The sequence below is a fragment of the Salvelinus sp. IW2-2015 genome, linkage group LG11 (assembly GCF_002910315.2).
Source record: "Salvelinus sp. IW2-2015 linkage group LG11, ASM291031v2, whole genome shotgun sequence".
Taxonomy (NCBI): Eukaryota; Metazoa; Chordata; class Actinopteri; order Salmoniformes; family Salmonidae; genus Salvelinus; species Salvelinus sp. IW2-2015.
In genome coordinates, this window is record NC_036851.1 from 24,131,247 (window position 1) to 24,157,213 (window position 25,967).

Below are 25,967 nucleotides of genomic sequence, written 5' to 3' on the forward strand. Positions count from 1 at the left end.
CTAGTTGACTATGATGTGACAACAACGTAGGCTGCGTGTAGTGGTTAGCGGCCATGGTATGAAGGTTTGGCTTGGAAAGGTTTTTTCACCTAGTCACAGAGCGCTGATGTGTTGTGCACGGAAGTCCACAAGTCAAGGGAAAAGGTGACAGTACGAAAGCACATAGATAGTTGCAAGAATGAATTATATATACACAAACAATGAGCAAAGTCATCATGCTGTTTTTGTGGCTGCTATGAAAGTGAATTTTTTGTGTGGTCGCTGCAGCTATTTTCAGGTCTCTCCAGAGATTTTCGATCGGGTTCAAATCCGGGCTCTGGGTGGGACACTCATAAGTCAAGGGGTCTGAATGCTTCCCGCATTGTATATAGGCAGGTGTGTACCTTTCCAAATCATGTCCAATCAATTGAATTTACCACAGGTGGACTCCAATCAAGCTGTAGAAACATCTCAAAATTGATCAATGGAAACAGGATGCACCTGAGCTCAATTTCGAGTCTCATAGCAGAGGGTCTGAATACTTATGTTAATATGTGGAAAAAGTCAAGGGGTCTGAATGAACTAAGTTGTAATATGGCTTTTTTCCTTGCTTCCCCAGTGATTTTACCCATGCACCGTTACTGGTTGAGTAGCCTAGGCCCTATGGGGCCTCGCCCTATTGTCTTTGTGGATGCAGCATCAGTTGTAATTTTCTGTAATTCAACAATCAATTATCCACATTGCAATACATGGATAAACATTCAATTGACCACATTTAACAATTTCATGTGTGATACTCTGGGATTTCTCTTTTTTTTTTTTTTATGGTTTAAACTGTACAAATGCTTTCACCCCAAAATCGATCAAATATATCTATGTAGCTACACTCCCGAGTGGTGCAGCAGTCTAAGTCACTGCATCTCAGCGCTAGAGGCGTCACTACAGACACCCTGGTTCGAATCCAGGCTGTATCACAACCAGATGTGATTGGGAGTCCCATAAGGCGGCGCACAACTGGCACAGCGCCGTCCAGGTTTGGCTGGTGTAGGCCGTCATTGTAAATAAGAATTTGTTCTTAACTGGCTTACCTGGTTAAATAAAATATTTTTTTTAAGTTACACTTTCCATGTTACCTCCGTTTACCACAAAAGGGCACTATTGTCAAGGAAACAGTTGGCTAGGACTAAATACTGTATTACTTTACCCCACAGGCTATATAGCAGCAACATTTTAATCTGCATTTTAAGTATATATCACCATATGTGAAACATATGATAGTAAGAAACCCCATTTGTATTGATAGAGAAATACAGGATAGTATGGAAGGGGTTCTTTACAGTTGTATTTCAGTGCAACAATCAGATCACATACAGACAGCATCCAGACTTTCCATGCGGAATTATATTATGGATGGCTCTCACAGCCAAACATGTATACATGTCCTTCACAAGGTCAATCAGCTACACAAGTATTTACAATAAAGCAATTTCAGGTCTGATCATCAACAAAAAGCTTTGCTTTTCACTACATACGATAAACTTCTGAATTCAAACACTAATGTTCTTAAATGCATTTTGATTGGACGATTGAGTAAAATAGTAGAACTGAAATAGTCTCCTGTGGGTATTATATGTTGATTCTTCAAATACCCCCCTTTTTAGAAATTAAGCATGATTGGCATGTTTCTACTGGTCATTGTTTACATACGACTGGTCTCCTGGTGTTCATAAACATTTTAACAGACAGAGGCAGGATATAAAATGCTGCTCCGCTACAATGCAGCAGCCCCAGAACTGACCAGAGTTTTCAGATCTGACATTACTTCCTGAGGAGGATACACAGGGGACGAATCAGGAGTTGGGGTTTTAAAAATGACAATTTAAAAGTAAGCAATGATTAGAGGTATCAAATCAAATAAATCCGCAAGCAGCAAATCATAATTTTGGCCAGTAGAATAGTCAAATCAATCCATGAAATCAAAAGTCCCTTAAAGATGTCGCAGTTACAGAAAGGAGGAAATATTAAAAGAAATTACATTGTCTCTACATCTGTTCAACATAAACTTATAGGGTGGTCTGAGGGTAGGCAATGTGGGGGGGATTGGAAGTTGAGGGTTTGTCTATAGAGAGCTAGGGTATTGAGGAGGTAGGTGGTTTTTGGTGTAGGGGGATGTAAAGAATACGCTAGAGGACTCTGTGTTGGGGGCTGGAGAAGGGTGAGGTGAAGCAAGGTTCTGGGTGTACAGGGAGAAAGGGTACTGTGGATGGTTTTGGGTGTTCTAGGTGTACGAGCAGACGGTTACAGTGATTTCTAGGACTAAATGGGTGTTGTGTGGAGCATGTGGGATAATACAAGGGCTCTACAGGAGAGGTGGGTTCTAGGTGTAGGGGGATGAAGGGTACTGAGGATGCCACCAGTCCATGAGTCTCACGCTGTGTACAGGGTCCAGCACCACCTGTGTCCCCCCCTGCTCCCCTTTCCTCCTCCCCTGCTGGAGGGGAGAGTCCTGGAACACCAGACGCACTCTGTGGTGACGCATGTCCGCGTTCACATTGATGTTAAACTGGAGAGGGAACAGAGACACAGAGTGGGTTAGACAGGAAGGAGGCACAGGTTCCCCTCTCCTAAAACAGGCCCACTATGAGTTACAACCACATTATGTGACTAACAATACAACTTCATGGATGGAGACAGAGTCTTTTCAGAGTAAAAACCAGGATGAGTGAGTGGTGTACTGACCAGGGAAAGGGTCATCCCCATGACAATTGAGGTGAAGATGAAGTTGAGGGTGGTGACCTGCAGCAGGTAGCAGTCTGAGTCTGGGTTGGCATGGACCTCCTCATACTGACGGGGCAGCAGCAGACCCCGGGTGGCACTGCCAGCCTTACACCTCATCGCCTAGAGAGACACACACAAACTATGGTATCCTTCATTACAATTAAATGTTTTACTTCAAATTTAAAGTAAACATGTTTCACTAGTGTACTTCAGACAGTTCGGCATGAATACATACCGGCTTCACAAACTTGAAGTTGAACTCCCACATGGGCTCAGGTCGAGTGCCCACAACCTTATTGACCCAGAACAGCAGACACTGCAGAGGAGAAAACAGGTAAAACATCTCTTAGCATTGGATTGCACAAGTGTCAAGTGCACATTAAAGCCAGAACTTGATGGATCAGGATTAGGGAGTTATAGTACAGATCAATTGATCAGACCCTCTCAGGATCCGAATAAGGCGAGAACCTAAAAAAACTCCACACACCATACAGTTCTATGGCACAACCGCTAGCCTGTTGCCATCTTGATTCTTTACCTTGGAGTTAAGTAGCGTGGTGGGCGGGGACTCGGGGAGGGCGGTGCTTAGGGAGACGCGTGAGCTGAATGGCTCATACAGGTGGAAGAGGGAGCGAATCACGCGAGCCCGTAGACAACGCTTCCTTGCTATGGAGTCTGGCTGCAGACGTAACGGCAGGTAGGCATCCAGACTGTAGTGTCTATAGGAGAAGGAGAGGGAGAGGGGGGAGGATAGAGAGGGGGGAGGGGGGATAGAGAGAGGGGGGAGGGGGATAGAGAGAGGGGGGAGGGGGATAGAGAGAGGGGGGAGAAAGTGAGGGAACGAGAGAGAGGGGAGGGAACGAGAGAGAGAGGGGAGGGCGAGAAAGAGGTGAAAGTAAGAGGAGAGAGAGGGAGAGACAAAATACGTAAATAAGAAAACTAGGCTCCTTCTCCTTTAGGGGCCAGTTGCCAAGGGAAATGAGCATCTGACTTTCCATGATTCAAGTCTTATCAAGAGCCGCAGGAGCCCACCTAAAATATAGGTTGTGGCAATGAAAAGGTCTAACCCTACCTCTTGTAAAGTCTGGTCCAGAAGGCAGCAGTGCAGGTGACGGTCCAAGCGTTTCTGCAGATCAGAGCAAACGTACACACATCCTCTGGACGGATATAGGAAGCCAGCACCAGCCAGATATCCACTGTGTAGTCCTCCCCATCACTGCACTCACTACACTCTGGGAAAACAGATAAGACAGTCAAACGATGGGCTGTGTTTTATTCAGAAAGGTTTGTTCACTCCTATCCATCCTTGTTCACGTACGGATCTGAAATGACTGGATAGGTGAACACAATAGCTCCAAGTTAGCCTAGTTTACAGCTTATTGCAATCACCTACCCAGTTACACTGTGTAATATCAGTTAACATGGACAGAGGGAAGGGAGCTACCCTCTGGAATGAGACGCAGCCCTCAACTCTTTAAAATGCATGACTAAAGGCGGTGTACCTTTCCTTCTCTTGTTTTTCTTCTTGCGTGCCTCTTTAGGCTGGTTCACTCCATCCTCCCCGGGGTCGAGGTCGTCGCTACTCTCAAGGGCGTCTCCGGTGAGGCTGGACACTGACGAGAACACCTCCTGTAGGGAACCCTGCGATGCCTCCAGTCCACACAACAACTTCACTGCAGGACAAGTACAGTGGAAACTTAGTAAGCACAATAATGTGGTTTATCGATGTATTGCTGTGTGTATAGAATGGACATGCCCAAGCATTTTGATTGATGATCTTACCTTCTTTTTCAACTGCATTGGCAACAGCCTTTTTCACCCTCCCCGACTTCACAACGGCTGGGTCAGCATTGGCAAAATCAGCGACAGTCACTGCAAGAGAGGGGAGAATATGCAGTTTACCAAGAGCTCACAATAGCATAGGGTGCATCTCAATAGTACTAAACAACTTCTTGCTCCCCTCATGCCTTTTCCTGTCTGTAGTGACCTGAAAACACTTTGCATCATAAATAACTACTTGTCGATCAGTCAGTCAATCAGTCACAATTTACCCAAAATGCATCATGTATTTGATAGATAGGCTCAAACATTACTTTTCTTTATGCTCATTTCAGTGCTAAGACGGTAAGCAACCGACTGTAGACGAAAGTCAAGCAGTCAAGTCAGGGGAGCGGTGCATCAGCGACAGCAGAAAGTCAGACACGTCATCAACATCAAGGCTCAATGCATGGCAGCTCCAATTTTCCAATTCGTTTTTTCGGAGTTCCCAGTTGTCTTGAAAGCACCAAGTATGCAAGCCGATGGTCACCGGCTTGACAAAAGCGATCCGCTCGAACACGCCCTTTCACTTTTCTCACAACACAGCAGAGAAAGGAATACAATGAGAAATCTAAATACACTCAGTGGTGTGTATTCAGGGATTTATTTATTTATCCTTTGTTTAACTAAGCAAGTCAGTTAAGAACAAATTCTTATACAATGACGGCCTACACCGGTCAAACCCAGACGGCGCTGTGCGCCCTATGGGACTCCCAATCACAGCCGGTTGTGATACAGCCTGGGTATCTGTAGTGACGCCTCTAGCACTGAGGTGCAGTGTCTTAGACCGCTGCGCCACTCAGGAGCCCCAGGGGAAGCCAGGCTTCCCCAAATATTTGACCAATAAAAATGAGCTAAACATAAATGTATATATTGTGCCACTGGTCTGAGACGATTGAAGTTCAATATGTAGCTTAGATGAAGCCTAGTAGGCTCACGTTAACTAGCTAACTTATGTGGTTAATTTTAGCCCATGCGAGGAAGTTAGGCAACCTAGCTAAAATGCTTGCTAGCCTATGAAAATGAAAACTAAAAGCTTACTGTATAACAGAGCCATAGCCCATTTTGCCAACATGTAAGAGAGGAGGATGGCATTCAACTAGTCTACAAGTAGGGTGAGTGAATTTTAGTTTTCTTACATGTACACACTGACAAAAATCAGTACCATAGACAGCCACATGATATTTAGCAACATTGATTGGACTAAATAGTTTTTGGTATCTGTAAGTTTGTTTTCAGTGTATTAAACTAAGCATATATAGTCTTGTTGATTTTATTTAAATGTTTCATTTGAAATGGTGCTGGAATAGCAGAGGCAGTGCTCCTGTTGTCTTTGTGCCGACTTGCAACTGTGGTTATAAATCAGTATATGTTTTAGTGAACTGTCAAACATTAACTTGCTTGACCATGCTGCAGGTCATAACTTTCTTACGTGCAATGTTTGCTTTGTGGACTTAACCTGAGATGTTGCTCTCTGGATTTGGGATTAAAAACTTTGTATTTGAATTTATAAGTTATAGAGCAAACGCAAATATCCCAACATAGGTTGTAATATGACTTTTTTTTTTAAGTGACTCGGCTTCCCCAGTGATTCCACCCACGAACCCCTACTGACTAACGTTAGCTACACTGCGATGCGCCTCTGATGGGTATCGACCAAAAATAGGCCTTTACATACCTTTCTGACATTGCAAGCCTCCTGAATATGCACATGCAATTATTTTTAAAAATGTAATCAATGATGGTAATAGAATCGGGTAGTTTGATTTTTGTCCTCGAGGATCAACCCAATATGTGCACCACTGAAAGCGGATCAAAGACTTCGCTTTAGCGAGCTAGCTACCTGACTCGGAGCAGATGTCCCCGGGCCGAAATTTCAGCCGTTTTCGGTTCCCTTTCTTGGGCATGACGGTAAGAGGGGTCTGTGGCCACTTATCGAGGCTGTGTGTCCTGCCATGTCTCTATGACAAGCAGAGGTAAAGAGAAAGAGAAAAAGGTGGGACAGCAATCGAAAATTGTTCCTCCAGGATCTTCAGCCATCATGGGACTGACCCAAATGAGTTTACGTACATTAAATAACGCGAGACTTCCTTCGTTTCAGTTGTCAACGACGAGCTCATCCTTATCGAATTTGATTGGACAAGAGTGGCCATTCAGCCAATTAGATTAGCCGGTTCCCCTGAATGAAGACAGATATATTAAAGAAAGGAGGAGATAGGAATCCCATTGGATATTGAATGGAGGAACGTATAACGCCTCACCAGCAGAATGTCGAACAATCGTGTAATCGTCACGCAATCCCTTATCAAAATCAAGGGTATGATGCCGCGTTCAAAACAACTGGGAACTCGGAAATCTCTGACTTAAGTGCATTCAAACAACTGTCAACTTGGGAAAAACTAGCTCTGACTGTGAAAAATAGTTTTGAACGGTCATCCAACTAACAATTCCGCCTCGGGAACTCGGGCCTCTTTCTAGAGCTCCGACTTTCCGACTTGAAGATTACTAACGTTATGATTTGACCACGTAGGTCCCAGGTATCGTGAACGCACCAAATGTTGAAAACCCTGCCTATTCCTCGAAAGAACGTAATGTCACGATTTCAAGCTATACTATATTACAGATAAAAAGTGAACTATCTCGGAAAAGATTTGATAATGTTGTACTTATTCTTTACGAAATGTATGTTCATATTGTTTTTTGCTTGTCCCAGAATCTCCCAGAATGCACCGCGCAGCCCATTGACGAGGCGTGGGCAACGTACACAACGGGCGTTAATACGATTCCAATGGAATTTTCCATCTCTTCAATAGTATCTCTGATGAAGGTTAAGTTAAATTCCCAAAATATTTTGTCATCTTAAATCTTATGAATTTATGAAGTAGCATAAGAGAGACAAGCTAGGCTACTATGAAACCATTTTTAGCTTACTGACGTCCTACATTTTATGATTTGGTCATAACATGAATCAAAACATGAATGTATAGTCTTTACAGTGCAGTAGCCTAGCCCACTACAGGAATCGGATATTGCAATATCAGCCATAGTCCTACTAGAACCTTTGAATATCCCGGATGTGTCATAGCTCAACCATACCGGCGAAAATGCAGCAGAAAATGCATCAGATGAGAAATAGATTCATGAATCGTAAATGCAGCATTTATAGATATAACACAAGCCTCCAGGCGTGGTGGTGTTACTGAACAACGCACTAAGATAAGACAAACAGAAGTCAATGTTTGGAAGGGTTATGGGTGGACTATGTCCAATGGGCTATAGGCTAAGCACCCTAATGCATTTGTTTATGAATAACATCCAGTTTATATCCCAATGCGGTATTTTAATTTCCATTTAATTCCAGTTCCATAATTCATAACGGGTCCCATCAGGCAGCGCTGCGCATGACACAATTTTGGTCTCAGTCGCCAGAGCGCGCATGCACGGCGTGGCATAATAGCGCGTCGACGCGCAAGGTGGTGCTGATGTGAGGGGTTCTTCTGCCGCTAGAGCAAATGTTTTATTTTTTTATGGAGAGAGCGTTCGAAGATTTTCCGTTGTCGAAACACAATACTGAATTTGTCCATTGGTCAAAAGGGGGGAAATAAACGACGTGCGACCATGTGGATAGCTGTGGTCACATGCGGTGACATCGATGTAAATTATGCGTAAATTGTTTTGTAGAAAGCGGCGAGTTGCTCGGTTTCCGTAGCGGTAGTGGTGACAGCTGCGGGAGCCCGTGTGTGAGGGAGAGGGAGGAGTGGTGTGTGTGTGTCTGCTCGGTGGCGGTGTGGAGATGGCAGCGGGGGGTTGAGAAGGCGGTTGCCGCAGACATGCCTAGCTGGCTATCGCCGTCTCTCTGTGAAAGGTTATCGGCAACTGGTGTCTGTTGAACCGAAAGAGCGCCTAATAAACCTCGGAACCCAGATCAGTTGATTGGAACATGTCATCGACAGGGTCAGCGGCGGCATCACAGTGTCTCTGATCTGTCAATCAAATCACACGCACTGGAAATACATGAGTGGCGCGCGGGGTTGGGCGGATGTGCCAGATGAACCATCGCCGGCAGACGTGGAGAAAAGGTCAACAATCGCCTGATTTCAAATTCATGATTCTGGAAGAAAGTTTTTCACTAAGATCATTAGGATATCTACCCCCCAGTGCGCGCTGCACATCCCATGCCATTTTCTAATAATCGCGATCATCAACGATAAATATTCTATTTACATCAATCAATCATTGTGTTTATTAGCCAGCGGCAGCGAGTAGCCTACAGAGAACCGAGGATATCGCCCATATCATTACAGCGATACACGCCTATAGGACTGGACTGTAAGCACCAAGCAGCGAATATGATGTGCGAGGTGATGCCAACGATCACCGAGGGGGACTCGGGGGGTCCTCCCCGGGGTGGAGGGGCTCAGAACGGCTCGGACCCGGAAGCCAACTTCGAGCAACTGATGGTCAACATGCTGGACGAGAGAGACAAGCTGCTGGAGTCCCTGCGCGAGACCCAGGAGACACTCATCCAATCACAGACCAAGCTGCAGGGTGCGCTGCATGAAAGGGATGTGCTCCAGCGTCAGATCTACGCGGCTCTACCTCAGGTGAGAGAGAACAACACACACACACACACACGTATCCAATTACCTCCATAACCCAGCAGAGCTTCTGCCAAGAGGTGTGGATCTTAGGGGATGTCCTCCCCAGACTACTGCTGTTGTGCTAGAGGAGATGATGGTCATGGTCTATAGTTAATTCTCTCTTACCACAGGGTCACTGGTTCAAGCCCCCTTGCTCTTCCCCTCAATCTCTATAATGACCTATCAATGGCAATGAAGGACAGGAGACAAGGAAAGGAGACTGTAGCTGCATCCCGATTCTCCACCCTTCTGCCAAAGTGTGCATTTGCCAACTCCCTGTTATTGGTTTAAAAGCATTGGATTGGTGTAAGAAAGCATTGGATTGATGTAAGGAAGCATTGGATTGATGTAAGGAAGCATTGGATTGATGTAAGGAAGCATTGGATTGATGTAAGGAAGCATTGGATTGATGTAAGGAAGCATTGGATTGATGTAAGGAAGCATTGGATTGATGTAAGGAAGCATTGGATTGATGTAAGGAAGCATTGGATGGAGGGAGTTCCACCATGGAATCCACAGGTTGGTATTTATTGTAATGAATCTTGTCCTGGAGGCAGCTCCAGTGGTCACTAGCTGGCACAGCCATATTTAAAATAAAATAAATAAAAAGTTAAACATTTATTTAACTAGGCATGTCAGTTAAGAAAGAATTCTTATTTACAATGACGGCCAAACCCAGGCGACGCTGGGCCAATTGTGCATCCTATGGGACTCCCAATCACGGCCAGATGTGATGCAGCCTGGATCATTAAAATAATTAAAATATGATTTAAACATTACCCTGATCTTAACCCTAACCTTAACCACACTGCTAACCCTAATACCTAACCCTAACCTCTAATCATGAACAAAAAGCACATTTTTGTTTTGATATATTTTTGGGATATAGCCAATTTTAACTTTGCAGCTAGCCCATCTAGTGGAAATCGCTCAGTTCTGCCTCCAGGGCAAGATTCATGACATCAAACGTCAGTCTGCATGAAATCTATGATGGGTAGTTTGCAATGGCACAACGGTAGAAAGATGGTGAATTGGGACATAGCCCAAACCCTCATATGCCCAATGGGGTGGACCATACTTTTCTCACCAATGATTTTGAAAAAACTTCTACTCAAAAACTGGAAATCAAATGATCCTCCGTCACTTCGACAGTGGATGAATCAAATGTATTATTTTTGATATATTGAAAAGGTGTGGACTACAGAGAAAAATGAAGAGTGCAATATGAGGCCATCTAGAATAGAGTGCTACAAGCACTGGAAAGGTGCAGGGGATGAAGGTTGAGGGGGACTGTGGTTGAGACATACGCATGGTTGAGGTGGGAACATGTGCGTCTGAGAAGGTGTGATGTCAATCATGTTTGTTGAAATTTGTCTGTGTCTGTTTATTGTATTTTGTTTATGTATGGTTGTTATTGTAAAAAAAAAAAGAAATCCTACCAAAAAATATGTGTTTCAATTTGGAATGTGTGATTGTGTGTTTTTGAGTTTATTGGAGAACCACACTGCTGATTTCCTTGCCATACCAAGAGGTGATGGAACCAGTTAAGAGGCTCTCAATGGTGCAGCTTTCTAACTTTTTGAGGATCTGTGGGCCCATGACAAATCTTTTCAGACTCCTGAGGGGGAAGACTGTGTTGGTGTGTGTGGACCATGATAATTCCTTAGTGATGTGGACATTGATGAACTTTAACCTCTCGACCTGCTCCACTACAGCCTTGTCGATGTGGATGGGGGCGTGCTCGGCCCTCTGTTTCCTGTAGTCCACGATCAGCTCCTTTGTCTTGCAGACATTGGGGGAGAGGCTGTTGTCCTGGCAACACATTGCCACATCTCTGACCTTCTCCCTATAAGCTGTCTCATCGTCGTCGGTGATCAGGCCTACCCTGTCGTGTTGTCAGCAAACTTAATGATGGTGTTGGAGTTATACGCGGCCACGCAGCAAACTTGATGATGGTGTTGGAGTTATACNGCGGCCACGCAGCAAACTTAATGATGGTGTTGGAGTTATACGCGGCCACGCAGCAAACTTGATGATGGTGTTGGAGTTATACGCGGCCACGCAGCAAACTTAATGATGGTGTTGGAGTTATACGCGGCCACGCAGCAAACTTAATGATGGTGTTGGAGTTATACGCGGCCACGCAGCAAACTTAATGACGGTGTTGAAGTTATACGCGGCCACGCAAACAGGGAGTACAGGAGGGGACTAAGCACGCACCCCTGAGTGGCCACAGGTACTATGGTGGTCTGCTTTAAACATGTAGGTATTACAGACTGGGTCAGGGAGGGGTTGAAAATGTCAGTGAAGACACTAGGCAGCAGGTCAACGCATGCTCTGAGTACGCGTCCAGGTAATCCGTCTGGCCCAGTGGCCTTGTGAATGTTAACCTGTAATACAGGAATAGTAAAGGCCCAATGCATTACTTTTGTGAGAATTTATATATCTTTTGATGTTCAGATTTTTCAGGGGGTGCTGCAGCACCCCTACTTTTCTCAGCTATGTGCTTGCGTTACTGGACAGCTCACGGCTGGTTTTCCCTTTGTATTCCGTGATATTTTGCAAGACCTGCCACATCTGACGAGCATGAGATCCAGTGTAGTAGGATTCGATCTTGGTCATGTATTGACACGTTGCCTGTTTGATGGTTTGTCAGAGGGTGTAGTGGGATTTTTTTTATAAGCGTCCAGATTAGTGTCCCACTCCTTGAAAGTGGCAGCTCTGGCCTGTTGCCTGTAATCCAAGCTTCTGGTTGGCATATGTATGTATGTTCACTGTGGGGATGACATCATCGATGCCCTTATTAAAGAATTAAACTCCTCAATGCCATCGGATAAATCCCGGAACGGGCAGCAGGCAGCAGGCAGCCTAGTGGTTAAGAGCATTGGTCCAGTAACCGAAAGGTCGCTGGTTCGAATTCCAGAGCAGACTAGGTGAAAAATCTGTCTGTCCTTGAGTAAGGCATTTAACCCTAATTGCTCCTGTAAGTTGCTCTGGATAAGAGTGTCTGCTAAATTACCACTTTAAAAAAAAGATGAATATGTACAGTACCATTGAATAGTTTGGACACACCTACTCATTCAAGGGTTTTTCTTTATTTTTACTATTTTCTACATTGCAGAATAATAGTGAAGACATCAAAACTATGAAATAACACATATGAAATCATGTAGTAACCAAAAAAGTGTTAAACAAATCAAAATATATTTATATTTGAGATTCTTCAAAGTAGCCACCCCTTGCCTTGATGACAGCTTTGGCATTCTCTGCTTGTAATTATTCCCGCACCACAAACTAGACTATGTAGCCAGATACAGTGGGGCAAAAAAGTATTTAGTCAGCCACCAATTGTGCAAGTTCTCCCACTTAAAAAGATGAGAGAGGCCTGTAATTTTCATCATAGTTAGGTACACTTCAACTATGACAGACAAAATGAGAAGAAAAAAATCCAGAAAATCACATTGTAGGATTTTTAATGAATTTATTTGCAAATTATGGTGGAAAATAAGTATTTGGTCACCTACAAACAAGCAAGATTTCTGGCTCTCACGACCTGTAACTTCTTCTTTAAGAGGCTCCTCTGTCCTCCACTCGTTGCCTGTATTAATGGTACCTGTTTGAACTTGTTTTCAGTATAAAAGACACCTGTCCACAACCTCAAACAGTCACACTCCAAACTCCACTATGGCCAAGACCAAAGAGCTGTCAAAGGCACCAGAAACAAAATTGTTAGACCTGCACCAGGCTGGGAAGACTGAATCTGCAATAGGTAAGCAGCTTGGTTTGAAGAAATCAACTGTGGGAGCAATTATTAGGAAATGGAAGACATACAAGACCACTGATAATCTCCCTCGATCTTGGGGCTCCACGCAAGATCTCACCCCGTGGGGTCAAAATGATCACAAGAACGGTGAGCAAAAATCCCAGAACCACACGGGTGGACCTAGTGAATGACCTGCAGAGAGCTGGGACCAAAGTAACAAAGCCTACCATCAGTAACACACTATGCCGCCAGGGACTCAAATCCTGCAGTGCCAGACGTGTCCCCCTGCTTAAGCCAGTACATGTCCAGGCCCGTGCTGAAGTTTGCTAGAGAGCATTTGGATGATCCAGAAGAAGATTGGGAGAATGTCATATGGTCAGATGAAACCAAAATAGAACTTTTTTGGTAAAAACTCAACTCGTTGTGTTTGGAGGACAAAGAATGCTGAGTTGCATCCAAAGAACACCATACCTACTGTGAAGCATGGGGGTGGAAACATCATGCTTTGGGGCTGTTTTTCTGCAAAGGGACCAGGACGACTGATCCGTGTAAAGGAAAGAATGAATGGGGCCATGTATCGTGAGATTTTGAGTGAAAACCTCCTTCCATCAGCAAGGGCATTGAAGATGAAACGTGGCTGGGTCTTTCAGCATGACAATGATCAAACACACCGCCCGGGCAACGAAGGAGTGGCTTCGTAAGAAGCATTTCAAGGTCCTGGAGTGACCTAACCAGTCTCCAGATCTCAACCCCATAGAAAATCTTTGGAGGGAGTTGAAAGTCCGTGTTGCCCAGCAACAGCCTCAAAACATCACTGCTCTAGAGGAGATCTGCATGGAGGAATGGGCCAAAATACCAGCAACAGTGTGTGAAAACCTTGTGAAGACTTACAGAAAACGTTTGACCTCTGTCATTGCCAACAAAGGGTATATAACAAAGTATTGAGATAAACTTTTGTTATTGACCAAATACTTATTTTCCACCATAATTTGCAAATAAATTCATAAAAAATCCTACAATGTGATTTTCTGGATTTTGTTTTTCTCATTTTGTCTGTCATAGTTGAAGTGTACCTATGATGAAAATTACAGGACTCTCTCATCTTTTTAAGTGGGAGAACTTGCACAATTGGTGGCTGACTAAATGCTTTTTTGCCCCACTGTACCTGCCATAAGGTTGAACGTATGTATCGTTAGGACTATAAGAAAATCCATACGTAAATTGTTAGCGTCGTAAGAAAAGCCATGCGTGAAACATGAATAGATCTGTAAACGTACAAACCCTACGTTACGACTATGAATGAACACTTATTCATTCAATTCTTACTTTGTCTCCCTTCACTCAGTTACACATTTTTTTAATACGTACAAACTTTTGTCAGTAATGTGGCATCTGCAAAGGACATGAACCAAACGTAGCTAGTTGAAGTTAGCCAGTCAGTCAAGCAACTTCAGACCAGACAGAGTTGCTTTGCAGCTTCAGGTTTCATTTCCAAAATAAAAGTCTAGAGCTTGTTTTGGAACTGCGTTCAATAACACTGTTATACCAGTAGATGGCGTAGTATTGGCTTGGGCCTTCAGAAAATGACTTGTGAGAGAATGAAACTATAAAGCCACAGAAGAGCCTTGTCTAGGGCAGGTATTCCCAAACTGAGAGAGACCCAGAGATATGCCCATGCTGTAAAGATACACCTAGTGGACTGAAACTTCACTGTTGTAGGCATAATACAGTTAGTGCTATCTAGACTTGCGCTGGCAAACACATCCATTACATTAGCTACCTAAATGTGAAGTAAATTGAGGAGTAATAGAGAATGGAGACCTTTAACTTGAAAACGTGCAGGATACCTCTTTCCAGTTTCCCTGACTTTTGTTTATACTGTGTTATGTTTGTTCGAGTAACACTCCTCACAGGCCATTTGCTGTTTGGTGTAGGTTTTTTTTGTTGGTGAGATGAATCTGAAAAACTCTGAAAGGTATTATTGTACTTCAGAATTGCAACACAAGATTTGTTCAAGCCTAAAATCTTAGTCTGTAATCTTAACGTGGATTTTGTATGTTCACAGATTACATTTTACGTTTCATGTTTCACGGATGGCTTTTCTTATGATCCTAACAATTTCTGTATGGATTTTCTTACGATCCTAACGATATGTACGTTCAACCTTTTGGCAGGTATCTGGTTCCATACTAGACTACTGCAACACCATTTCCCATACCATAACCCCTCACATTGTTGCCAGAAAGGAGAGAAGATTATGTACAGATTCGCGGGGAAAAACGTGTGCTGTTTTTGGATATTTATTAGCGATTGTCAAGGTTGCACAGAAATTCCAAAATATGTTTTTAGTTCAGATTATTTGTTTGCATTATGTGATCTATAGGCTAAGAGAGTTTCATAAGCTGTTTATTAAATTGTGGAGTTTGAATAGTGTGAGAAGACAAAAACATATTTGATGAGAATCACAACATAGGTTACAATATCAATCATAGCTCAGTAGCCTACAGTGGGTGTACACGTTTCAATTACAGCATTATTTAATCTGCAGTTATTCTTCAGTTTATTCTGTTACTATTAAAATGTAAATATTATTGGTATCTTCTAATTGCAATTATAATGTATTATCTTTTAAGTAAAAGCAATCAATTCGTTTCCAAAATGTAAGTAGGTATAGCTGTCCAATAACAAGTTCTGATGGAATGGATTGTCCTGCACTTTGTAAAAACCCAGAGTGCATTGAGTGAATGTTTGAAAAAGATCTTTGTTCCTTTCTAAACATAACAATGTGAATACAAAGAGGACTCAGACCACAAAATAGCTGAAGTGAACTGGCAAAAGAGTTGAGTCCTCATTCAAAGGCAAGGGCAGTATGAATGCAAAGAGTACTGAGTTCCTTTTTTTTAACCCAGAGTTCACTTTGAAGACGACTGAGATCAGCTCTTTTGAAGAGTGTAATATGTGAAAACACCCTAGAAAGAAGTTGGAGAACAAGCAAAGAAGGAAAAATACAGGTACCACCAAAAAATTATATTGCGATATTGTCAAAGCGATATCATACAGTATATCGTCAAAAATAATATCCCGATAAGTAACTGTACACTACTTGTAGCCCTTTGACACTCCACCCTGTGTGTGTGTGTGTGTGTGTGTGTGTGTGTGTGTGTGTGTGTGTGTGTGTGTGTGGGTGTTGTGTGTGTTGTGTGTGTGTTGTGTGGTGTGTGTGTGTGGTGTGTGTGTGGTGTGGTTGTGGTTGGGTGTTGGTTGTGGTGGGGTGTGATGAGAGAGAGAGAGAGAGACCTCTAACCATTGCCATCTCTTGCCTAAATATTCAAAAGGTAAAACCCAACAGATGACTTTGGGAGCAGCAGTCAAGTATTGGAAGATCATCATCACCCATAATAATGAAATAACTCAATGTTAGCCCTATGCATTACATGGAGAGAGAGAGCTCTGTGTGTGTGTGCTGCGCCCTTGGTGATGACAGTGCAGCTTCTTGTTAAAGGCAACATGGCCAGTGGTGGAATATGTACCTAATTGTCATACTTGAGTAAAAGTAAAGATGCCTTAATAGAAAATGACTCAAGTGAAAGTCACCCAGTAAAATACTTTTTGAATAAAAGTCTACAAGTATTCATTTAAAAAAATACTAAGTATCAAAAGTAAATGTAATTGCTAGAATTGTACTTAACCCGTGTGTTTGTCTTAAGGTCAAACATGACCTGCCACTATGTTTAACAGCAGAGATAACCTCCTAATGTAACGGGGTGCGTACTGGCGGCAGAGAAGTCAGGCGCAGGAGAGCGAAAACTGATTTACAACGGTGTCGTTTAATAAACATAAAACCCACCGTAAACAGAACAATCAATGAATGGGTCAAACAAAACCCGGTATCCACCAGCATAACGTACACAAGCACTACAAGAAACAATTACGGACAAGGACATGGGGGGAGAACAGAGGGTTAAATACACAACATGTAATTGATGGAATTGAAACCAGGTGTGAGGGAAGACAAGACAAAACCAATGGAAAATGAAAGGTGGATCGACGATGGCTAGAAGGCCGGTGACGTCGACCGCCGAACGCCACCCGAACCAGGAGAGGGACCGACTTCGGCGGAAGTCGTGACACCTAAATTATATTTTTTCAACTTGAAATTTTTATGACTTTTCCTTGAGTGACCCCAACATTAGAAAAAGTGAAACATTGCCTTTATAGATATTTCCATGAAAGCTGTAGACCACCAGGGTACAAAGATTGTCTTAGGGTCATTTTTGACCCCACAAAAACCACAAAGACACACACACCCACACCCACACAATGAGAAATTGAAATGATGTGTACTACTGATTGAACTCAGCCAGCAGCTCCTGAAGAGGAAGATCACCATGGTTGGCACAGTTAGAAAGAACAAGCCTGAGCTCCCCCCAGCACTCCTCGCAAAAAGGGGAGAGAGGCCTTCTCATCAAAGTTTGCCTTCACCCCCACCACTCGAGTTTCTTACCTCCCAAAGAGGAACAAGAATGTGTCCCTCCTGAGCACACATTGCACAAAACGCCTGAGATCAGTGATTGTGAGGACAGGAAGCCAGCCATCATCCTGGACTACAACCACAACAAAGGAGACATGGAATTCCTGGACAAGGTGATTGGAACTTACAGCTGCAGGAGGATGACTGGCCCCTGGTCATCTTCCATAACATCATTGATGTGTCAAATTCCTTTGTGATATGGAACAAGATCAACCCTACCTGGATGCCTGATAAGCGGAACAAGAGCAGGGTGTTCCTGGAGCAGCTGGTAATGGCACTTATAACACCACACATTCAAAGAAGGGAGCGCCTCCCCGCACAGCAGCCTCTGCAGCGCTATGTGAAAGCTGTTCAGGGGGCTGAATCTTGTCCTGATATACCTGAGGCTGCAGCTGGGGCAGGCAATAGGAGGAGATGCCAATTCTGCCACCAAAGAAGGACTGTAAAACAAATACTATGTGCTGCACATGTGAGAAATACATCTGCAATGTCCACGCACACACACTTGCATACTGTCCTACATGTGCTAATTATAGTTGATTGATTTATGTTCTTCACATTTTTGTTTTGTATCTATTATCTTATTTTATTCTTATTTATTGTTGTTGTTTATACACCTTGTCGGTGGGGGCAATGGTTAAAAAAATGGGAGAAGACGAGTATTTTGTAGTTGAATCCCTCATTGTACAGTATATAAGAATATATCACTATGTTGCCAAAAAAGTTCAAGACTGTTATTGTTTTCCTTCAAAACTATTTTTCTGCACATTTCTGCTACTTTCTTAGGCTATAAAAGTGCTATCTTTTGCTAAAAAAGTAATGTTTACACCTATGCAGGACCTTTATCAATAATAATAATAATAAACCTCTACTTCAGTAAAGAAAACAATTATGACAGGTGTGTTGTAATAAAAACGAATGGTGTTCGCTGATTAAATGCAGTCTTTCTGCATTGTGAAGAGGGGAAAACCCAGATATTCACAAAGTTTGTGATGAATGACAGGCTGTTTCTTCATGCAAAATAGATTTGGGGTTTAAAATTCAATTAAGCTGCTTTATTTATTTTATTTTACCAGGTAAGTTGACTGAGAACACGTTCTCATTTGCAGCAACGACCTGGGGAATAGTTACAGGGGAGAGGAGGGGGATGAATGAGCCAATTGTAAACTGGGGATTATTAGGTGACCATGATGGTTGAGGGCCAGATTGGGAATTTAGCCAGGACACCAGGGTTAACACCCCTACTCTTACAATAAGTGCCATGGGATCTTTAATGACCTCAGAGAGTCAGGACACCCGTTTAACGTCCCATCCGAAAGACGGCACCCTACACAGAGCAGTGTCGCCAATCACTGCCCTGGGGCATTGGGATCTTTGTTTAGACCAGAGGAAAGAGTGCCTCCTACTGGCCCTCCAACACCACTTCCAGCAGCACCTGGTCTCCCATCCAGGGACTGACCAGGACCAACCCTGCTTAGCTTCAGAAGCAAGCCAGCAGTGGTATGCAGGGTGGTATGCTGCTGGCCTATGTTAGGGGTTTTAGTGAAGGCGTGTCATTTTTGACCATTAGGACAAGGAGAGTAGAGTATACAGAATGTTAAGACTACACAAAGGTTAAGTATCGAACGTAATAGTATAAATCATATCAAATTCCTTATATTAAAGCTGCAATATGTACCTTTTTGGGCAACCTGAAAGCAAGTCTAAGAACCGGTAGATCTGTTCTATGTGCGCTATTTCAATGCTTCCCATTTTTAAGAATAGTTTTTGCGTCTTTTACTTTCGGTTTTCTACACCAGCTTCAAACAGCTGAAAATACAATATTTTTGGTTATAGAAAATATATTTCACAGCAGTTTAAATGGTAAAATGATTTTCAACTTGTTTGTTTTGCCACATAAACTGAAATTAGGTGAATTATTAGAATTTTAGCAACCAAGAAATGGATAGCCATGGGCACACTCCATAATTTATAAATGAAGCATTTGTGTTAGGGAGTCCGCCAGATCAGAGGCAGTAGGAATGACCAGCAATGATGAGACAGCCTACAGGGAGGAGGTGAGGGCCCTGCGATTATGGTGCCAGGAAAATAACCTCTCACTCAAAATAACAAAAACAAAGGAGCTGATTGTGGACTTCAGGAAACAGCAGAGGGAGCACCCACCTATCCACATCGATGGGACCGCAGTGGAGAAAGTGGAAAGCTTCAAGTTCCTCGGCATACACATCACTGACAAACTGAAATGGTCCACCCACACAGACAGTGTGGTGAAGAAGGCGCAACAGCGCCTCTTCAACCTCAGGAGGCTGAGGAAATTTGGCTTGGCACCTAAAACCCTCACAAACCTTTACAGATGCACAATTGAGAGCATCCTGTCAGACTGTATCACCGCCTGGTACGGCAACTGCACCGCCCGCAACCGCAGAGCTCTCCAGGGGGTGGTGCGGTCTGTGCATCACCGGGGGCAAACTTCCTGCACTCCACAGGAAGGCCAAAAAGATCATCAAGGACAACAACCACCCGAGCTACTGCCTGTTCACCCAACTGTCATCCAGAAGGCGAGGTCAGTACAGGTACATCAAAGCTGGGACCGAGAGACTGAAAAACAGCTTCTATCTCAAGGCCATCAGACTGTTAATTAGCCATCAGTAGCACCTTAGAGGCTTCTGCCTATATAAAAAATGTTTCACCTTTATTTAACCAGGTAGGCTAGTTGAGATCAAGTTCTCATTTACAACTGCGACCTGGCCAAGATAAAGCAAAGCAGTGCGACACAAACAACAACACAGAGTTACACATGGAATAAACAAACATGCAGTCAATAATACAATAGAAAAGGTCTATAGACACAGTGTGCAAATGAGGTAGGAAAAGGGAGGTAAGGCAATAAATAGGCCGAAGTGACGAGATAATTACAATATAGCAATGAAATACTGGAGTGATAGATGTGCAGAAGATGAGTGTGCAAGTAGAGATACTGGGGTGAAAAGGAGCAAAATAAATAAAATAAATAATATTATGGGGGATGAGGTAGTTGGATGGGTTATTTACAGATGGGCTATGTACAGGTACAGTGATCTGTGAGCTGCTCTGACAGCTGGTGCTTAAAGTTAGTGAGGGAGATATGAGTCTCCAGCTTCAGTGATTTTTGCAGTTCGTTCCAGTCATTGGCAGCAGAGAACTGGAAGGAAAGGCGGTCAAAGGAGGAATTGGCTTTGGGGGTGACCAGTGAGATATGCTGGAGCGCGTGCTACGGGTGCTGCTATGGTGACCAGTGAGCTGAGATAAGGTGGGGCTTTACCTAGCAAAGTCTTATAGATGACCTGGAGCCAGTGGGTTTGGCGACGAGTATGAAGCGAGGGCCAGCCAACGAGAGCATACAGGTCGCAGTGGTGGGTGGTATATGGGGCTTTGGTGACAAAACGGATGGCACTGTGATAGACTGCATCCAATTTGCTGTGTAGAGTGTTGGAGGCTATTCTGTAAATGACATCGCCAAAGTCAAGGATCGGTAGGATAGTCAGTTTTACGAGGGTATGTTTGGCAGCATGAGGAAGGATGCTTGTTGCGAAATAGGAAACCGATTCTAGATTTATTTTTGGATTGGGATGCTTAATGTGAGTCTGGAAGGAGAGTTTACAGTCTAACCAGAGACACTAGGTATTTTGAGTTGTCCACATATTCTAAGTCAGAAGAGTCCAGAGTAGTGATGCTGGACGGGCGGGCAGGTGCGGGCAGCGATCGATTGAAGAGCATGCATTTAGTTTTACTTGCATTTAAGAGCAGTTGAGGCCACGGAAGGAGAGTTGTGTGGCATTGAAGATCGTCTGGAGGTTAGTGTGGTGGCATATTTCTGCTTTACCAAATGAGGAGAGTTACAAACTCACACACCAGTCAGAGTTATTCTTAAACTACATCTTTAATAATAAGAGCTTTGCAATAGCAATTTGACTTTCAATGATGCGCTATCTCTAATGAACCATTGAAAGTACCAACAGAAAAGTACAAAGACTTTTATAGCCAAGATACACCCCTCTCAACTTACATGACGAACCACAGATCTTAGGAACAGTTCACAAAGGTTAAGATTTGTTTGAAAGATATCTATAAAACATAGCACACAGTACTGCTGTGTCAACAGTTTTCATTGTAAAGCCAGTGTCTGGCGTAAATCTCCTCTGTCAGTGTTATCTCACAGAGGCCCATCCTCAGTAGAACACACACACAATAGTAACAGAATATTATATTTCTGTCGAATAAAACAACCATTATAATGCAATACAAGCATTATAACATAATCTTGCAATTTTACACGACATTAGTTAACACAGTGTCCAAAGAAGGGCCAGAAGTATACAGAATGGGGTCGTCTGCTAGAGGTGGATCAGAGAATCACCAGCGCAAGAGCACATCATTGATGTATACAGAGAAAAGAGTCGGCCCGAGAATTGAACCCTGTGGCACCCCATAGAGACTGCCAGAAGTCCGGACAACAGGCCTACAAATTGGACACACTGACTCTGTCTGAGAAGTAGTTGGTGAACCAGGCGAGGCAGTCATTTGAGAAACCCAAGGCTTGAGTCTGCCGATAAGAATGTGGTGATTGACAGAGTCGAAAGCCTTGGCCAGGTCGATGAATACAGCTGTACAGTATTGTCTCTTATCGATGGCGGTTATGATACTCGTTTAGGACTTGAGCATGGCTGAGGTGCACCCATGACCAGCTCTGAAACCAGATTGCATAGAGGAGAAGGTACGGTGGGATTCGAAATGGTTGGTGATCTGTTTGTTAACTTGGCTTTCGAAGACCTTAGAAAGACAGGGTAGGATAGATATAGGTCTGTAGCAGTTTAGGTCTAGAGTGTCTCCCCCTTTGAAGAGGGGGATGACCGCAGCAGCTTTACAATCTTTGGGGATCTCAGACGATACGAAAGAGAGGTTGAACAGGCTAGTAATAGGGGTTGCAACAATTTCGGCGGATAATTGTAGAAAGAGAGGGTCCAGATTGTCTAGCCCGGCTGATTTGTAGGGGTCCAGATTTTGCTGCTCTTTCAGATCATCAGCTATCTGGATTTGAGTGAAAGAGAAATGGGGGAGGCTTGGGCGAGTTGCTGTGGGGGGTGCAGGGCTGTTGACCGGGGTAGGGTAGCCGTAGAAAAATGCTGATTGAAATTCTCAATTATCGTGGATTTATCGGTGGTGACAGTGTTTTCTAGCCTCAGTGTAGTGGGCAGCTGGGAGTAGGTGCTGTTATTCTACATTGACTTTACAGTGTCCCAGAACTTTTTGGAGTTTGTGCTTCAGGATGCAAATTTCTGTTTGAAAAAGCTAGCCTTAGCTTTCCTAACTGCCCCTGCGTATATTGGTTCCTAACTTCCCTGAAAAGTTGCATATATCGCGGGGGCTATTTGATGCTAATGCAGTACGCCACAGGATGTTTTTGTGCTGGTCAAGGGCAGTCAGGTCTGGAGTGAACCAAGGGCTATATCTGTTCCTGGTGAATGGGGCATGCTTATTTAAGATGGTGAGGAAATCACTTTTAAAGAATAACCAGGCATCCTCTACTGTCGGAATAAGGTCAATATCCTTCCAGGATACCCGGGCCAGGTCGATTAATAAGGCCTGCTCGCTGAAGTATTTTACGGAGCATTTGACAGTGATGAGGGGTGGTCGTTTGACCGCAGACCCATTACGGACGCAGGCAAAGAGGCATTGATCGCTAAGATCCTGGTTGAAGACAGCAGAGGTGTATTTGGAGGGCAGGTTGGTTAGGATGATATCTATGAGGGTGCCCTTGTTTACGGATTTGGGGTTGTACCTGGTAGGTTCATTGATCATTTGTGTGAGATTGAGGGCATCGAGCTTAGATTGTAGGATGGCCGGGGTGTTAAGCATGTCCCAGTTTAGGTCACCTAACAGCACGAGCTCTGAAGATAGATGGGGGGGAATCAATTAAAATATGGTGTCCAGGGCACAGCTGGGGGCAGAAGGTGGTCTTTTGCAAGTGGCAACAGTGAGAGACTTGTTTCTGGAAGGTGGATTTTTAAAAGTAGAAGCTCAAATTGTTTGGGCACAGACCTGGATAGTAACACAGAACTCTGCATGCTATCTCTGCAGTAGATTGCAACTCCGCCCCCTTTGGCAGTTCTATCTTGTCGGAAAATGTTATAGTTAGGGATGGAAATTTCTGGGTTTTTGGTGGTCTTCCCAAGCCAGGATTCAGACATGGCTAGGACATCCGGGTTGGCAGAGTGTGCTAAAGCAGTGAATAAAACAAACTTAGGGAGGAGGCTTCTAATGTTAACATGCGTGAAACCAAGGCTTATACGGTTACCGAAGTCAACAAATGAGAGCGCCTGGGGAATGGGAGTGGAGCTAGGCACTGCAGGGCCTGGGTTAACCTCTACATCACCAGAGGAACAGAGGAGGAGTAGGATAAGGGTATGGCTAAAGGCTATAAGAACTGGTCGTCTAGTACGTTCGAAACAGAGAGTAAAAGGAGCAGGTTTCTGGGCACGGTAGAATAGATTCAAGGCATAATGTACAGACAAAGGTATGGTAGGATGTGTGTAGCCCGTTCATGTGGTTACGTCGGCAGATCAGTCATGATGGATCAGCAGGGCTCCGTGTAGTGGAAGGGTCCAGGCCAATTGGCAAAATAGGTATAGTAGCCCTAAAAAATTTGCTGATGGACTTCTTCAGTTAACAGTCCGGTGTGCTCTAGACAGCTAGCGGGCCGCGGATAGCAGGCTAGCAGATGGGCATTCGGGGGATGTCGCGACGGGGGAGCCAGTTGAAATATAGACTGGCCACTTTAATAATGGAACACTAGTCACTTTAATAATGTTTACATATTTTGCATTACTCGTCTCATATGTATATAATTGTTAATGGGATTTATCTGTTAATTGAATGATTAGAATGTTCCACCCTGAAACATATAATTGTATGGAATTGATTAGATTGTATAAAATCATAATCAATAAATGTGTAGTCCTAGTCAGAATTAGGGTAAAACAATATAGCTAATGTTTATGTCTTTATGGTATTTTAATAACAGGCTGTCTGAGCTCGGTGCCGACCTGACTAGAGATTTGGGAGAGAACGGGGAGTACGTCTCAAGGTCAAGGTCTCCCTAATCTCTGTCGGCTGGGTAGTGAGACAGTATGTGCGTAGGATACCTTCTGTTTGTGTGTATGTATGTGCGTAGGATATCTACTGTTTGTGTGGAAGTATGTGCGCAGCTATAAAATGGATGTCTTTGTATTCTTGACTTAAGAACGTTCCCGTGAATAAACCTTACTGACTATTTTAGCTGGGCCTCTGTCTGTTTCATTTCAACCAGTAATCCTGATCTAGCAGACTGAGTAGTTTCATTGAATTGGTTTATGAACATTGAGAACAGAATTCTCGTATCAATACTGTATTCTATTCTATTCTAATGTATCTTGGTCTATGCCGCTCCGACATTGCTCGTCCAAATATTTATATATTCTTAATTCCATTCCTTTACTTTATATTTGTGTGTATTGTTGTGAAATTGTTAGATATTACTTTTAGATAATACTGCACTGTTGGAGCTAGAAACACAAGCATTTCACTACACCTTCAATAACATCTGCTAAACACGTGTATGAGGCCAATCAAATTTGATTTGATTTGGATGTTCTCTTGATAAGTGTGTGAATTCGACCATTTTCCTGTACTGCTAAGCTTTTAAAATGTAACGAGTACTTTTGTTTGTCAGGGAAAATGTATGGAGTAAAAAGTACATTTATTTTCTTTAGGATCGTAGAGAAGAGTAAAAGTTGTCAAAAATCTAAATAGTAAAGTAAAGTACAGATACCTCCAAAAACTACTTAAGTAGTACTTTAACGTATTTTTACTTAGTACTTTACACCACTGAAGATGGCTGCCTGCTAGTGTACATGGCCTGTGGCTGCCTGCTTCAGTTTGTGTGTGTGTGTGGGAACGCACTGTCGAACTGTTGTCAAATCTTGGTAGGTTCAGTTTAATGTTTTATTTCAATTATACAGACATATTAGTTATCCAGTCAGAAGCCTGGGGCAGAGAGAGGCATTATGGCTGAGGCTCGAGCTCACTAAAGTAGACAGTTAACTCCTCACTGAAAGAGCGGATGAGAGAGACCAAACACACACACACACACGCACATACTGTAGTCTGTAAATGTTGTGTGTATGTTGATGTGTGTTTTTGGTTGGGAATAATATCCATCCCCTGTGCTCTGATTGTGCTCTCCTCTCTCTGAGAGAAGACTGATTTATCAGTCATGGCATCATTAGATCCCTGTCTTACCCTACCCTGACACCCTGTCATCCCCCAACCTGACACCCTGTCTTACCCTACCCTGACACCCTGTCTTACTCTACCCTGACACCCTGTCTTACCCTACCCTGACACCCTGTCTTACTCTACCCTGACACCCTGTCTTACCCCA

The 25,967-nt window shown here is 43.5% G+C and overlaps 2 protein-coding genes across 3 annotated transcripts in view; one reads left to right on the top strand and one right to left on the bottom strand.

Moving 5' to 3' along the window:
* Positions 1-1,710: 1,710 nt before the first annotated feature.
* tmem183a (transmembrane protein 183A) lies at positions 1,711-6,657 on the bottom strand. Of its 2 annotated transcripts, none has more exons than XM_023996488.3 (8): positions 6,419-6,657; positions 4,540-4,629; positions 4,260-4,430; positions 3,830-3,989; positions 3,296-3,476; positions 2,993-3,073; positions 2,719-2,877; positions 1,711-2,542 (listed from the first exon to the last, which is right to left on the bottom strand). In XM_023996488.3, the coding sequence occupies exons 1-8, from the start codon at positions 6,480-6,482 to the stop codon at positions 2,357-2,359; spliced, it is 1,092 nt and encodes a 363-aa protein (XP_023852256.1). In that variant the 5' UTR covers positions 6,483-6,657; the 3' UTR covers positions 1,711-2,356. The 2 variants fall into 2 exon arrangements, with proteins under 2 accessions (XP_023852256.1, XP_023852257.1); XM_023996489.3 differs by having other exon boundaries at positions 4,260-4,407; positions 6,419-6,510.
* A 1,294-nt stretch (positions 6,658-7,951) lies between these two features.
* Positions 7,952-25,967, top strand: part of ppfia4 (PTPRF interacting protein alpha 4) — a 108,799-nt gene continuing 90,783 nt past the window's right edge. Inside the window, 1 exon segment of the mRNA XM_070445825.1 lies at positions 7,952-9,179. Coding sequence (XP_070301926.1) covers positions 8,925-9,179 — 255 coding nt within the window. The 5' untranslated portion in view covers positions 7,952-8,924.